We start from the raw sequence: 12,953 nt of genomic DNA, 5'->3' as shown, positions 1-12,953 counted from the left end.
CCAAAAGGTAGACCCTAGGATGAGAATTTGGATGCCAGTACTTTATTTGGGATAAGATCTCAGGAAACTGGTAGGGAAGTGAGGGGAATGCCAGTGTACGTGCACCAATGAGTAGCTTACTATGGACCACTGGGAGTTAGTTCCTTTGGGACTCTAAGAAACTGTGGAATATGCCTTAGAATGGTCCCTCTGAGGATTGAGTAAACTGGATTATTTGTCAACTCCTGCCTCTCATGGCTATAGGTCATTCCTTGGGGAATTAAATTTCTGAAACTCCTGGGGCACCTGTGTGGCTCAGTTAGTTGGGCGTTCAGCTCTTGGTTTCAGCTCCAGTTGTGGTCTTGGTGTCATGGGATCGAGCCCCACATCAGGCTCCATCCTTAGTATGGAGTATGCTTGGGATTCTTTCCCTCTTCCTCTCCCTCTGCTCTTGCCCCTCCCCCAACTTCCATGCACACACACTCTCTAATAGGTAAATAATACATATAAATAATAAAATATATATAAATAAAATATTTAAAAGAAAAAAGTTTCTGAAACTCCTGGCCATAGGAGACTGCTCTCAGACACAGGAAGACCTTGGCAGGCAGTACTGGAATTATCTGCAGGTAATTTGCATGATGGACTGACGCTATGTGAGTGAGGCCTGGGATGTCTCTGTGTCATAAAGCAGGCTGTGTAAATCCACACTGAATATTGAGAACAATATCCACTTTGAAGTAGATGATAATGTGGAAGAACATGTGCATATCCCAAGGAATCCCACTACAGTGCTTTCTCAGCTTAATAAAGTCTGTGCCTTGGTTTACCTGTTTCTGTCAGAAGGAAGCAGCAGAAGCAAAGGCCCAGGAGGCAGCTAAACAAATGCGTCTAGAAAGAGAACAGATCATGCTGCAGATTGAGCAGGAGCGACTGGAGAGGAAGAAGGTAAGAGCTAAGGATCAGGAGGAGTTAGGGTGAGGCAAGAATAGGAAATGAATCCAGTTCTGTTCTGTAGTTGTTGGGTAGAGGGATCTTAAAATTGTCTAATTAGGTCAAGTTTGTTGGTAGTGCTGTTCAAATCTTCAGTATCTCCATTGGTTTTCTGTCACCTTGTTCTATTAGTAACTGAGAGAAGAATGTTAAAAGCTCCATCTGTGATTATGGATTTATCCATTTCTCCTTCCAGTTCTTACCAACTTTTGTTTTATGTTTTTGAAACTCTGCTGTTAGGTAAATACATATTTCAGATTATTAAATTTTCCTGTTGAATTGACCCCCTTTATTGCTAATATATCTTTATCTCCAGTAATAATTGTCTTAAAGTCCACTTTATCAGCCTTTTTATGATTAGTGTTTATATGGTAAATATTTTTTCCATCCTTTTACTTTGAACCTATGTGTCCTTGTAAGAATCTCCTGTAAACAGCATATAGTTAGGACTTGTTTTAATCCAATTTGATAGTCTGTCTTTTCATTGGAGTGTTTCATCTATTTACATTTAATGTAATTAGGGATAAAGTTGGGTTTAAGGAGGCTGATTATAAAGCTCCATTCCCATGGTGTCCTAGATCCAGCCCAGACTTTGTACTACTTTAAGCCTGAGAGCTAGGAGACCAATCTCTGGCCTCCCCTTCTGACCTGCACCTCAGCTTCACTTTCTCTAGGGTGGTCCTCTAGAGTGACAGATGGTGATTTGTTGATTTTCAGATAGTCTAAGGAGAGGAAGGAAAAAGATGGGGTACAAACCATTGATTCTGGTTACTATTTCACTTCCCAAGCATCTGACTTTGTTCATAGGGCAGAGGTGTATATCTGCAAAACTGATGGAAAACCTTTCTGTACTCATTATCCTCTGCTGATGTTTCTCTTTTACAAGTTTTCTGACATTAAATTGCATATAGAACCAACTGCTTTTTTTTGAGAACCAACTGCTTTTATATGTATTTGATATTATAGACCTTTTACCTGGTTCTTTTTGGTTTCTAGAGAATTGATGAAATCATGAAGAGAACAAGGAAGAGTGATGTGTCTCCAGAAGTGAAGGTAGGGTGTTCAGTGCCATTTTGATAATTTATGGACTGAGAAGAAAAGAATGGCACAGTACATTCAGTGGGATTGTAGGTCTTGCAGAGGAACAGCCAGAAAAGTTGAACTCTTCCTACTTTGTTCCTGGCTAGATTAAGGAAGCTGTCAGTACCTGGAAGGAAAGAGAAGTCTAAGAGAGGAGTTTCAGAGACAGGGTGGTAATGAAAAATTTCCTCCAATAAGTGGGTGTAGGCATGCAGAGAGAGGCACAGTAGTCCCTGAATAAAACAGAAACTGGTGACATATTAATAAGGGAAACAGCTGATTTGTAATAAGCTCAGAAGACTCCAAGAATTACCATGGAACAGGCAGATGGCTCAGCATAGTTCCAAATATCCTTTGGTGCTTTTCAGAAGCACCTGTCTTTCTGTGTAAAGTCTTCCTTCCCTGTATTTGTTTTCAGAAGGAAGACCCAAAGGTGGAGCTTCATTCTGCTGTGTGTGTGGAAAATAAGACAAAACCAGTTGTCCCGAACAAAATAGGTGAGTATGAGAACTGGTTCTTTGGTTCCTTCCTTTCAGCATAGCCCTTCCTATGGGGGGCAAGCACCTGTGGGTCTTCAGAGTGTTATTGCTGGAAGGGGACTGTGTAGTTTCCCTGCTGGGGGAGTCTTCATGTCCACCACAGTTCTGTCAGGTCCATTCAGAAAGTGGTACTCTAATAGTCCCAGCACAGAAAGCTGGCCACCTGCTGGCCCATGCTACTTTCCAGGGAGCTTACCAGCTGGTCAGGTTCTATTCAGAACTGACTCTGCTATACTACAGTGGTTTCTCCTATCTTCTAGACTTCCGGCCAGTCCAGCTCTTCTCTCTCGAGTATACTTAAAACTCCTTAGCTGTGTATATACCATGGCAGCCAATGTCAGAAGGGCGTGTCCATCTCAGAGGCACTCTATCTCTCCTTTGCCTTGGGGCTCAAGAAAACACTTTGCAGAACCTGGGGACCTGTACAGTATATGACACCAAGCCTCCTGGGTGGGTCATGAGTCCTGCACAGACACTGATGAAGTCATTAGTCTTCTTTTCCCTGTGTGATGCTGATGGCATGGGGTTCTTTTTGCAAAACAGTGCAATACTGTTGGTAAAACAGTTATTTCATTGTTCTGGATATTTTATGGTTAACAGAATGACTTTGTGTTCTCAATCAGAAATAAATGGATTAAACACCTGCCAGGAAGTTAATGGTGTGGGGCGTACTGCACCAGAAACTTTTCCCCGAGACATTTTCTCTAATGGGCTTAAACCAGTTGGGGGACTTATTCATCTGGACACCATTGATGGGAAATCAAACAGTCTGGATGATTCAACTGAAGAAGTTCAGTCTATGGATGTGAGGTAAGTTGATTTATTTTCAATGTTTGTTGATCACTGCCTCTTTGTTGATTTTTTTCATCTTTTACACACATGAATCAACTAAAGTAGGTTTGGTTGCCATTCAGGAAAGCTATCAGTGGTTTATTAGAGTCTTTGGTCCGGTTCCTTAGAAGTAGAGCCTAGGAGGGGTGCCTGGGTGGCTCAGTGGGTTGAGCATTCAAGTCTTGGTTTCAGCTCAGTTCATGATCTCATGGGTTGCGGGATCAAGCCCCATGTCCAGCTCTTCACTCAGCAGGGAGTCTGAAGATTCTCTCCCTCTGTCCTTCCCCCCACTTGTACACATGCATGTTCTCTTTCTTTAAAATAAATATTTTTTAAAAATAAGTAGAGCATGTGACAAGTATTCTAAAGCATGGGATTTATAGGGAGAATTCTCTGGAACAAGTGTAGGATAGGAAGCAGGATGGGGTTGGGGGAAGTGCTGGGGCTCCCGGGGCCATGTCTGGGCCATGCCAGAAACTCTCATTGGTGACCACCAGTCCATGATGTTCTGGCTGCAAATTATATAAAGCTTTTAACTGTGATTGAGCTGAGCACTCTTCTCAGAGATTTTGAATGGTGATTTTTAGTTTTGTTTTGAAAACAATAAATAGAGATAAACCTGAAAAAAAAAAAAGCAAAGATTCTGTTTTAGGTAATCCTACAGGAACTCTGGAGGATGAATTTCCACCAGAGTGGTCTGATTAAGGGAGGCAGCCTTTGTGCCACTGTATCCATCAGTCATTGAGTGTGGTCACCCAAGGTGGGGGATGCAGTTATAACTTCTGTGGGCATAGGGGTCCGAGTAGCCAAAGGCAGTTGTCCAGAGAAAGAGTGGCAGGTATGAGCTACCAGCAGTCTGCTTGCTCTGCAGCTGGCAGATGGGTGCACCCAAGAGGACCCAAGTAGAATACCAGCAGGACTCAGTGTCCAGTGTCTCATGTTAAAGAAACTTGTCATTGGAGACTTGATAAAGGATCTAATTTGCTTTCAGATACTAAAATCTTAAGGAATTCTTAAACTGATGTGTTTGTGGATAATACCACCTGGCAAAATGATCCTAGATAAAAGAATTCAATTAGCATGTGGTTGGAGCAGAGACACTGAAATGGAGAGTCTTGGGCAGGGCAGTTGAGTGGGGGCAGCTGAGTCAGGCGGCAGCGACGGCATTTTGCAAAGTTCTGTCAGAGCTCCAGCAGGCCAGAGCTTACCCTTCTCTCCTTGGCTGCAAATTCTCAGCTTCATCTGGAGAGGATGGGTCTTTCCTAGGGCACAGTGATTGTAAATATCCCAACTTGTGCACTCTGGCCTTGAGCCAGATATGTAAAAACCCTGGGTCCAGCTCCTTGTGACCACTAGAGCAAATTCTACAGAGACAGCCCTTGCCTCCAGTCTCCCTCTCCTCAGCCCCTGGGGAAAAACAGCTGAGGCATCTTAAATATTAGCACAACATCTCTGCCCCCACCTCATGTTGAGCCTATATCTGCTTTTTCTTTATGTCTCTTGGAGTGGGAAAGGGGATAAGACACAGCATCAGCCAGGGTTCAAGAAAGTAAAGGGGCTTTGTGTGTGCTCCGAGTTTTCCTCTAGCCACCTCTGCATTTAGAGAGAGATGACTCCTGGAGGTTGTACCCAAGCTTGTGACGTTTCTCCTCCCCACACTCTGACCAGCTGTTTAAACCCAGGGAAAGGAGGCAAGGTGAGGTGGAGATGGGGTGGGTGTTTCTGCTAATGGGGCAGTTTGCCCAGGCTCCGGCCACCAGAAGTGGTGTTAGATCTGCTACTGCCCCTTAACTAGGCTGAGTATGAGGGAAATGGATTTTCTGAGTTTTTTCAGTTCCACGGTTTTTTATAGATTCTTCTCTTAGGTCGTATAAAGGAAGAACAGTCGAGCCTGGCAGCAGCCTTACTGTGGCTCATAAGAAGGACTGAATGATGGGACCTCACATTCCAGCCCACCACTCATCTGAGCTAGGCCTGTGGTTGACACAGCTATGAAACTTCTTCTATCTCTAGGTTGAAGAGAGAGCGAGCCAGGCCTGCTGGGCAGGAGCTGGATAAGTCAGGGTGGGTGGAGTGGGCTCTCACTTTAGAGAGGGAAGATGGAAGAGATTTGCTCTGCAGGTGACTGGATAGATGGTGGGGTCCATGTTCACAATGCCTCCCACCTAAACTGAACACTTAACTGCAGGTGGCTCCACACAGACTTCCTCAGTATGATCACATCACTCTCACAGGAGCCTGGTAGGAAGAAATGATTGTTCACCCCATTGTACAGCAGAGGAAACTGGAGCCAGGGGACAAAAAGCAGCTTGTCCAAGGTGGTACTGCTAGAGAAAAGCAGGACCAGGAGCCCCAGTGCTGATTAGGGCCCTTCCTCTTCTCAGTTTTAACTTCTAGCATTTGCTTTCTATTTGGTTTTCCCATTTTGAAGGTTTTGAAAGTGGTTGTCTTCTCTGCGGTAGAGTGCTGGTCTGCCTGTGGATTTTATTTTCTTATTTCCTGTGGGCAGTGTGAGCTTGGCCTTCACAGCCCTACTCAGTCCACTTCCCTTGTTCTCCTCATGGGGGCCTTGCGTCTATCAGTGTCTCAGAGTTGAACTAACTTGTATTTTTTGTAGTATGTTTCACACCAGCTCTGGCTCTAAATCCATCTTCTCTAGAAAGGTAGTATAACAAAATATCACAAATAGAATTAATTTTTGCCTCTTTCTCTACCTCTCTCCTTTCCTGCCCTCCCACCTCCACATTCCAGTCCTGTTTCGAAGGAAGAGCTTATCTCTATCCCGGAATTTTCACCAGTAAGTGAAATGATTCCTGGGGTGTCTCTGGACCAAAATGGAACTGGTAATGCCCGAGCTCTTCAAGATCTCTTAGATTTCACTGGCCCCCCCATGTACCCCAAGCGATCCAGTGAGAATCTCAGCCTGGATGACTGTAACAAAAACCTGATTGAAGGATTTAACAGTCCTGGCCAAGAAAATACTCTGAACACCTTCTGTTGACAAATACATCCATCTCTTTAGTGAAAGGTACTGTACAGTCTTTTAATTATAGTCTAAATCTATACTTCTCCAACTGGGGTTTGTGAAGGTGGGAGAAACATCACTCAGTCTCTTGGATGGTCAGGTTTATTTGAAAAATACAAACGTGAATATCAATACAGGTATCACCCGTTTTTCAAAAGTTCACACTATGCCAAATGTAGTTTATGAAAGATCTACATTAGTACCAGTTTACATTAACTGAAGGTAATCCAAAGAGGGGTTTCACTTTTACAAAAAAAGACAAAATGTGAAAATTGTATTCAGTGTTTGTCTTGGAGCCAGCTGTTAGAGAAGCAGCATGTGCCCTGAGCAAAGTGGCTCCACCAAGCTCCTTCCTGAGAACTGCCCTCAGCATTCAGCTGCCATAGCTCTGCACTGTGTGTGAGCATCTGTGCTTTCTCTCCATTTATTTTGCACATCCATTAGCAAGATGTGTTCTAAGGTATCAGAAAAGCCTAAGAGGTTATTTTTGGGGTCTGGAGATACTCAAAATTTTTTTCATGTAAGTTAGTGGTAATTGCCTCTTCACCTTACGCCATGGTACAAGAGGTTTCATAGAAACATTCTTTCAGATAGGAGGAAAACCTATATATAGTATATACTGCAGCACACACATAATAATTGAGATGGATTCAAGTAAATCCTTTGTATGAGAGCCTTTAGTGCCACACCCCACCATGCCTGCTCTTGCTGTTTGGGGTTTGTGGATGGGTGTGTATGTTGAGAGTACTTCTGAAAGTTTGATCAGGCATCTATATGGAGTAGCACCATTTTTAGAGGCAAAGAGAAAATGCTGTAATAGTGGTGCATGGTGATATTAATAAAATGAATTTCTCCCCTACTTTTACTCAGTGACATCCCACATTCTATCTACAGTCATTTATATACAGTGATGAGCATTGGGCCAAATGTTCACTATTTTGTTAACCCATTCTGGAATCTTTTAAAGCAAACATTTAATCTTGGGTCACATCAGAAGGAGTGGGAGGATGGAGAACTGAAGTTTGTGTCCTGGAGCTTTTGTTCCTCACCTTTGGCATTTTTTCTTGCAAAAGTGGGTTTTAAACACTGAATTTATGGGACTTAGTTGTATATACCTCACATTGGATTTACTTCAGTTTGGGGCTTGATTTTGATGATGAAAACATAATTACAATCTATCATTAAATCCTTTCAAAACTTAATTCCAATTGTCTTCCCATTTTAGAGTCTTCAAAACATTTTTATATTCTCAGCACACTCTCACTTTCTTTTTTTAACTTTATTTAAATTCAGTTAATTAACATATAGTATATCATTAGTTTCAGAGGTAGAGTTCAGTTATTCATCAGTTGCATATAACACCTGGTGCTCAATATATCAAGCGCTCCTTAATGCCCATCACCCAGTTACCGCATCCCCCACCTATGCCACCTCCAGCAGCCTTCAGTTTGTTTCCTATGGTTAAGAGTCTCTTACGTTCCACTCCTATAACAGAACTTCAATGCCTGATAGGATATAGTCCAACCTTTCTGTTTCTCGAATGAGGAAACATAAGATGCCTGGCCAGTTCAGTCAGAGGAGCATGCAGCTCTTGATCATGGGTTTGTGAGTTCAAGCCCCACGTTGAGCATAGAGCCTACTAAAAAGAATATTAAGGTCTATTTTGGGGCACCTGCCTGGGTCAGTTGGAGGAGCATGCGACTCTTGATCTCAGGGTCATGAGTTTGAGCCCCATGTTGGGTGCAGAGATTACTTAAAATCAAATGAGGAAACAGGTTGAGGAGACCACATGACCAGGGTCACTGTATTTTGTGTACATCTTCCTGTGCTCAGCTGTCAGCTGTAGACAGTACATCTTAATAGTTCACCTCTCTTGGCTCTTGGGAAAGAAGTTGTGGCCCTTTCACACATGAAAGGGTATGCATGGCAGGTAGTTTTAGAATAAACCATGTTCCTAGAGAGTATTATGCTAAGTCAAATTAATCAGTAAGAGAAAGACAAATACCATATGATTTTCATCATATGTGGAAATTAAGAAAACAGACAGACAAAAGGAAAAAAAAAGAAGCAAACCAAGAAACAGACTCTTAGCTCTAGAGAGCAAACTGCTGGTTACCAGAGAGGAGGTGGGGGGGATGGTTTAGGTGATGGGGATGAAGGAGTACACTTGTGACCAGCACTGGGTGTTGCATGGAAGCATTGAATCACTATATTGTACACTTTTTTAATAAATTTATTTTTATTGGTATTCAATTTGCCAACATATAGAATAACACCCAGTGCTCATCCCATCAAGTGCCCCTCTCAGTGCCTGTCACCTAGTCACCCCCATCCCCCGCCCACCTCCCCTTACCCCACCCCTAGTTCGTTTCCCAGAGTTAGGAGTTTCTCATGTTCTGTCTCCCTTTCTGATATTTCCCACTCATTTTTTCTCCTTTCCCCTTTATTCCCTTTCACTATTTTTTATATTCCCCAAATGAATGTACACTTTAAACGAATAGTACACCGTGTTAACTGAATTAAAATAAAAACTTTAAAAAATAAAAATGGTATAGAAATAAACATAAATAAGCATGTGTTAGTTGCTTGTTTTGACTGCATTTGGCTTCTTAAAATAAGTTCTCTGAAATCTCAAAATGTGTTTTTAAGATTTTTTATTGTGGGGGAGTTTGTTGGGGGTTTTTGTTGTCACAGGCGTTGGGGGCGGCACTGATATTAGGAAAGCAGAGTTTGGGATATTAGCATCCTACAGGTTTTTGGACAGTCACCTAATAGAGTAGTCCTACCCAAAATGCTGTTGCACTTCAATTGAATGATACTATATGAGCCAAGGAAAATATCATTACCAAGGGGGTAGAAAGTCCCAGACAGTGTGATCATTTTAGTGAAAGAGAATAGATACATTGTGGTCTTTTCATTCATCTCACCTGGTTTTGTTTTTGAATTGACACAGGTGGTGTTTGGAGAACCCATGAAGCTGCTGGTAGTCAAATCCGAGCTGCCGGTCCTCTGAAGAAGCTCCTATTGTCCTAAATCATCGGATTCCAAATTATTAGATCAAAATGTAACTGTATTCCTAGTTAGTATGTCAAACACCGACCACTCTTGGTAGAAATCTTGAAACATTGGCCTCGTTGGGCTTTAGCAAAGTTTCATGTTACAGTTCTATTTATGAGCTTCAGCTGCTGATAAAGTGCTTCTTGTACTACTTTATTATCATAGTGAACCTCTGAATAACCCAGGTGATTCTGTGTTGGAAATTCACCTTATAGCTGTTCTTATTCCCAAAGTTGGAGTACATAAACATGTAGATGTCTTTTCCTGTAAATATTCTAGACATTAACCCAGACTCTACTTAAGCATATATACCAAACTTGGGCTGCTTATTTCCCTGTGTTTAGAAGAAGAAATTCCAGAAGGTTTTCCCCCTTCTCTGGGATTTCTTTGTTGGAAGTTACTATCAAGAGGCTTTTTTTATTATTAAGCTTAGCCACCTGTAAAATGTTTGCCCCACATTACTCCTTGGGGACCTAACAGAATAAGTCTGGTTGATTAAGGAAACAAGCAGTGTGGAATGATTTCTGTTCACTTACGCATTTTCTTATAGATGTGGGCACATGAATCTAGCGAGAATCTTGTTGTTGCACCTTTAAAAGTCTCCAAGCCATCGAGTGGCTTTTGGACTAAAGGAAGTTTAAATGAATTGTGTATCTCATGCACAGGTGGTTGGTTTTCATGTTGTTGCTATTGCTTTTCTCTTGGATCTTGGGGCCCTTGTTTACTCCTGTGTTTGCTCTAATGAAGCTAGGCACAAGTGAAAATGATAGTGCTCTGGAACACGGGGGCCCTGAATTGGACCTAATATGTCACTTTAAAGACTTTAACATAAAAACATCTGAACAGGGGACACATGACGCTAGAATGTATAATCCGTGTGTTTCATGCCATATAATAATGTGTTTTCTTAATTTTATTTCTTGTGGTAAAATGTGACTTTCAGATTAAAATGACCTTCTTTGAAACTTTTTTTTTGTCTTGTACAGTAAAGAGTTTGGAAAATATCCATAATTTTGAGGTTTGCAACCAGGAGATAAAAAGAAGTCTCGATAGTAATCTTGTTCATGTGCTTTTAAAACCAGCTACAATTTAAGACTTCATTAGTTATGGAAACTGTATGTTTGTGTATGTGTATATATTCAATAAAATATATGCCTCCAGTAATGCAGTGCCATTGATCTTGATGAATATCAGGGTAAAATCCCTTTTATGACAAGCACACAGAAAATGATAGCATGGTCTGACTTTCAAAAAATGCCTCACCATCTTTCTTACAGCTTTATTTTGCTGTTTGTTTTGTTGTGATCTGTTGTACCTCACAGCACCATTGTGACCATGGTGATGCCCCATTTGCATGATTTGTACGTTGTGTTTAATGTGAAATACATGTTCATTGAAGAGTCTGATGGCTTGCTAGTGTTTTGTTTCTATAGGCTCAATGAAGAAATGTTCTGAAACCAAATCAAATTTTTTAAAACCTATGTGGAGAAAAACCAAAAATCCTGTGTGGGTGTCCTTTCCCTGTCAAACTCATTAAAATTTCTCTGTTGTCAGTTCCAAGTGCAGCCAACTGGAAATAAGCTTAAGTGATGAGCTGTCCCTAGGACATGATGAACTTCTAGGTATAGTAAAGTTGCTGTATTTTCATACCACTGATGTGAGGGAATTCTAGCTAGCTAAGATACAGTTAACCTTAGTGCGATCCACAAAAATAGTCCACATAGTGATCTGGCATTTAAACAAAATTATAATGGGTATGGTGATCCTTATTTTCCAGTAAGCTAAAACCCAGGCTAGCTGTGTGTGTGTGTGTGTGTGTGTGTGTGTGTGTGTGTGTGTGTGTGTGTGTTTAATTCATGGCCTGTCTACAGCCTGAGAGACAGTATCAGCCAAGACCAAGAGCCAAGAGGGCAGAACTGGAATGGGAATGTTGGAACCCTCATGATAACTTTCTGCCCTGCCATCTCTGAAGCCAGGGATCCAGTCTATGCAGCCCTCCTCAGTTCTGCTGACAAAGTCTCTGTTGAGTGCACAGGAGTGGACATCCTAAGTCTTTCCCTGTACTAGTCTTTGACAGTGGCATTACAGCTAGTGTCTGTCATCTTGAGCACTGGCCACAGGGTCATAATGGTGGCCAGTCACTCCTAAGAGCAATTTTTATTTCGTGAACATTCTGAAGTTTTCTTAGTATGTACAGGTTTTCTATTAGTCAAATTCTTTGTAAACTAAATTTGGAAAGCAAGTGTAAAGAACTATTTTGTTTCTAAAGGTGCACTGGGGCACATTACCCATTACTTTGGCCACAACACAGAGTGACCTCCATCTCCAGTATTGTTCAAGAAATGCAATTATGTGAGAAAGTAGAGTGAGAATGCTTAGAAATAGAAAAGAGAAGCCTTTACAGATTGTGTTTGGGAATGGGGCAGACCCAAAGAGAAACAAGTGAAAAGCTCTTACAGTATTTTCACAAGTGAGCCAACTACTAAGGAAAAATCAGTAGTTTTCTTACACATTAATAATAAACAGGAAATCCCAAGAAAACCCAGAAAATTCCTGGAAATAAACTCTATCTAAAACTTGATCGGGGGGACATTAGATGTAAATGGAAAGACATGCCCCCAAGGTAGGAAAACCTGTGTGTGTGAAGTAGACTAATAGTAGGTAGCCCTCACTTTTGTGCAGTATTTATAAATTGAATCAAGTCCCAGTCAATGGAATTTCTTTTTTGCAACTTGTAAACATAATTATACAGTACATGTAAGAAAGTGAACACAAAGCTAATAAACTTTTTAAAAATGAGCTTTTTAAAAAATAAAAATAAAATAAAAATGAGCTTTTTATTTTTATTTTTTTTTAATTTTTATTTATTTATGATAGTCACAGAAAGAGAGAGAGAGAGAGGCAGAGGGAGAAGCAGGCTCCATGCACTGGGAGCCCGACGTGGGACTCGATCCTGAGTCTCCAGGATTGCGCCCTGGGCCAAAGGCAGGCGCCAAACCGCTGCGCCACCCAGGGATCCCAAAAATGAGCTTTTTAAAAGGGAGAATCTCCCTGTACAAACAGCTAAATATGTGATAAAACTTCAATAACTAAAGCAGTGTAGTCTGATAAATAGAATTTGGAATAGAAAATAGGCATCAGAGGATCCCTGGGTGGCTCAGTGGTTTGGCGCCTGCCTTTGGCCCAGGGTGCAATCCTGGGGTCCCGGGATCGAGTCCCGCATCGGGCTCCTGGCATGGAGCCTGTTTCTCCTTCTGCCTGTGTCTCTGCCTCTCTCTCTCTCTCTCTCTCTCTCTCTCTCTCTCTCATAAATAAATAAAATCTTTTTTAAAAATAGACATCAGTGACATACCCAAGAGACATAAGAATATAATGTTTGATGGAGTGAGAATGGATTATTTCTTCCTGTGGAGAGATAGCATGTGGTTTAGTGTCTCCCGAGCATCAAC

At 41.6% G+C, this 12,953-nt stretch overlaps 1 protein-coding gene across 2 annotated transcripts in view; it reads left to right on the top strand.

The window, feature by feature from the left end:
* MAP7D2 (MAP7 domain containing 2) overlaps positions 1 to 10,894 on the top strand; it is a 103,208-nt gene extending 92,314 nt beyond the window's left edge. For both annotated transcript variants that reach the window (XM_055338694.1, XM_055338693.1), the window contains 6 exons: positions 823 to 927; positions 1,969 to 2,025; positions 2,471 to 2,549; positions 3,215 to 3,401; positions 6,174 to 6,450; positions 9,401 to 10,894. In XM_055338694.1, coding sequence (XP_055194669.1) covers positions 823 to 927; positions 1,969 to 2,025; positions 2,471 to 2,549; positions 3,215 to 3,401; positions 6,174 to 6,423 — 678 coding nt within the window. In that variant the 3' untranslated portion in view covers positions 6,424 to 6,450; positions 9,401 to 10,894. The remainder of the gene's footprint in view (positions 1 to 822; positions 928 to 1,968; positions 2,026 to 2,470; positions 2,550 to 3,214; positions 3,402 to 6,173; positions 6,451 to 9,400) is intronic.
* Positions 10,895 to 12,953: the final 2,059 nt, after the last annotated feature.

Source organism: Nyctereutes procyonoides, unplaced genomic scaffold (genome assembly GCF_905146905.1).
Source record: "Nyctereutes procyonoides isolate TBG_1078 unplaced genomic scaffold, NYPRO_anot_genome, whole genome shotgun sequence".
Classification (NCBI taxonomy): domain Eukaryota; kingdom Metazoa; phylum Chordata; class Mammalia; order Carnivora; family Canidae; genus Nyctereutes; species Nyctereutes procyonoides.
Note: the sequence above shows the minus strand (reverse complement) of the source record. Positions and strands in the feature narration are given on the sequence as shown.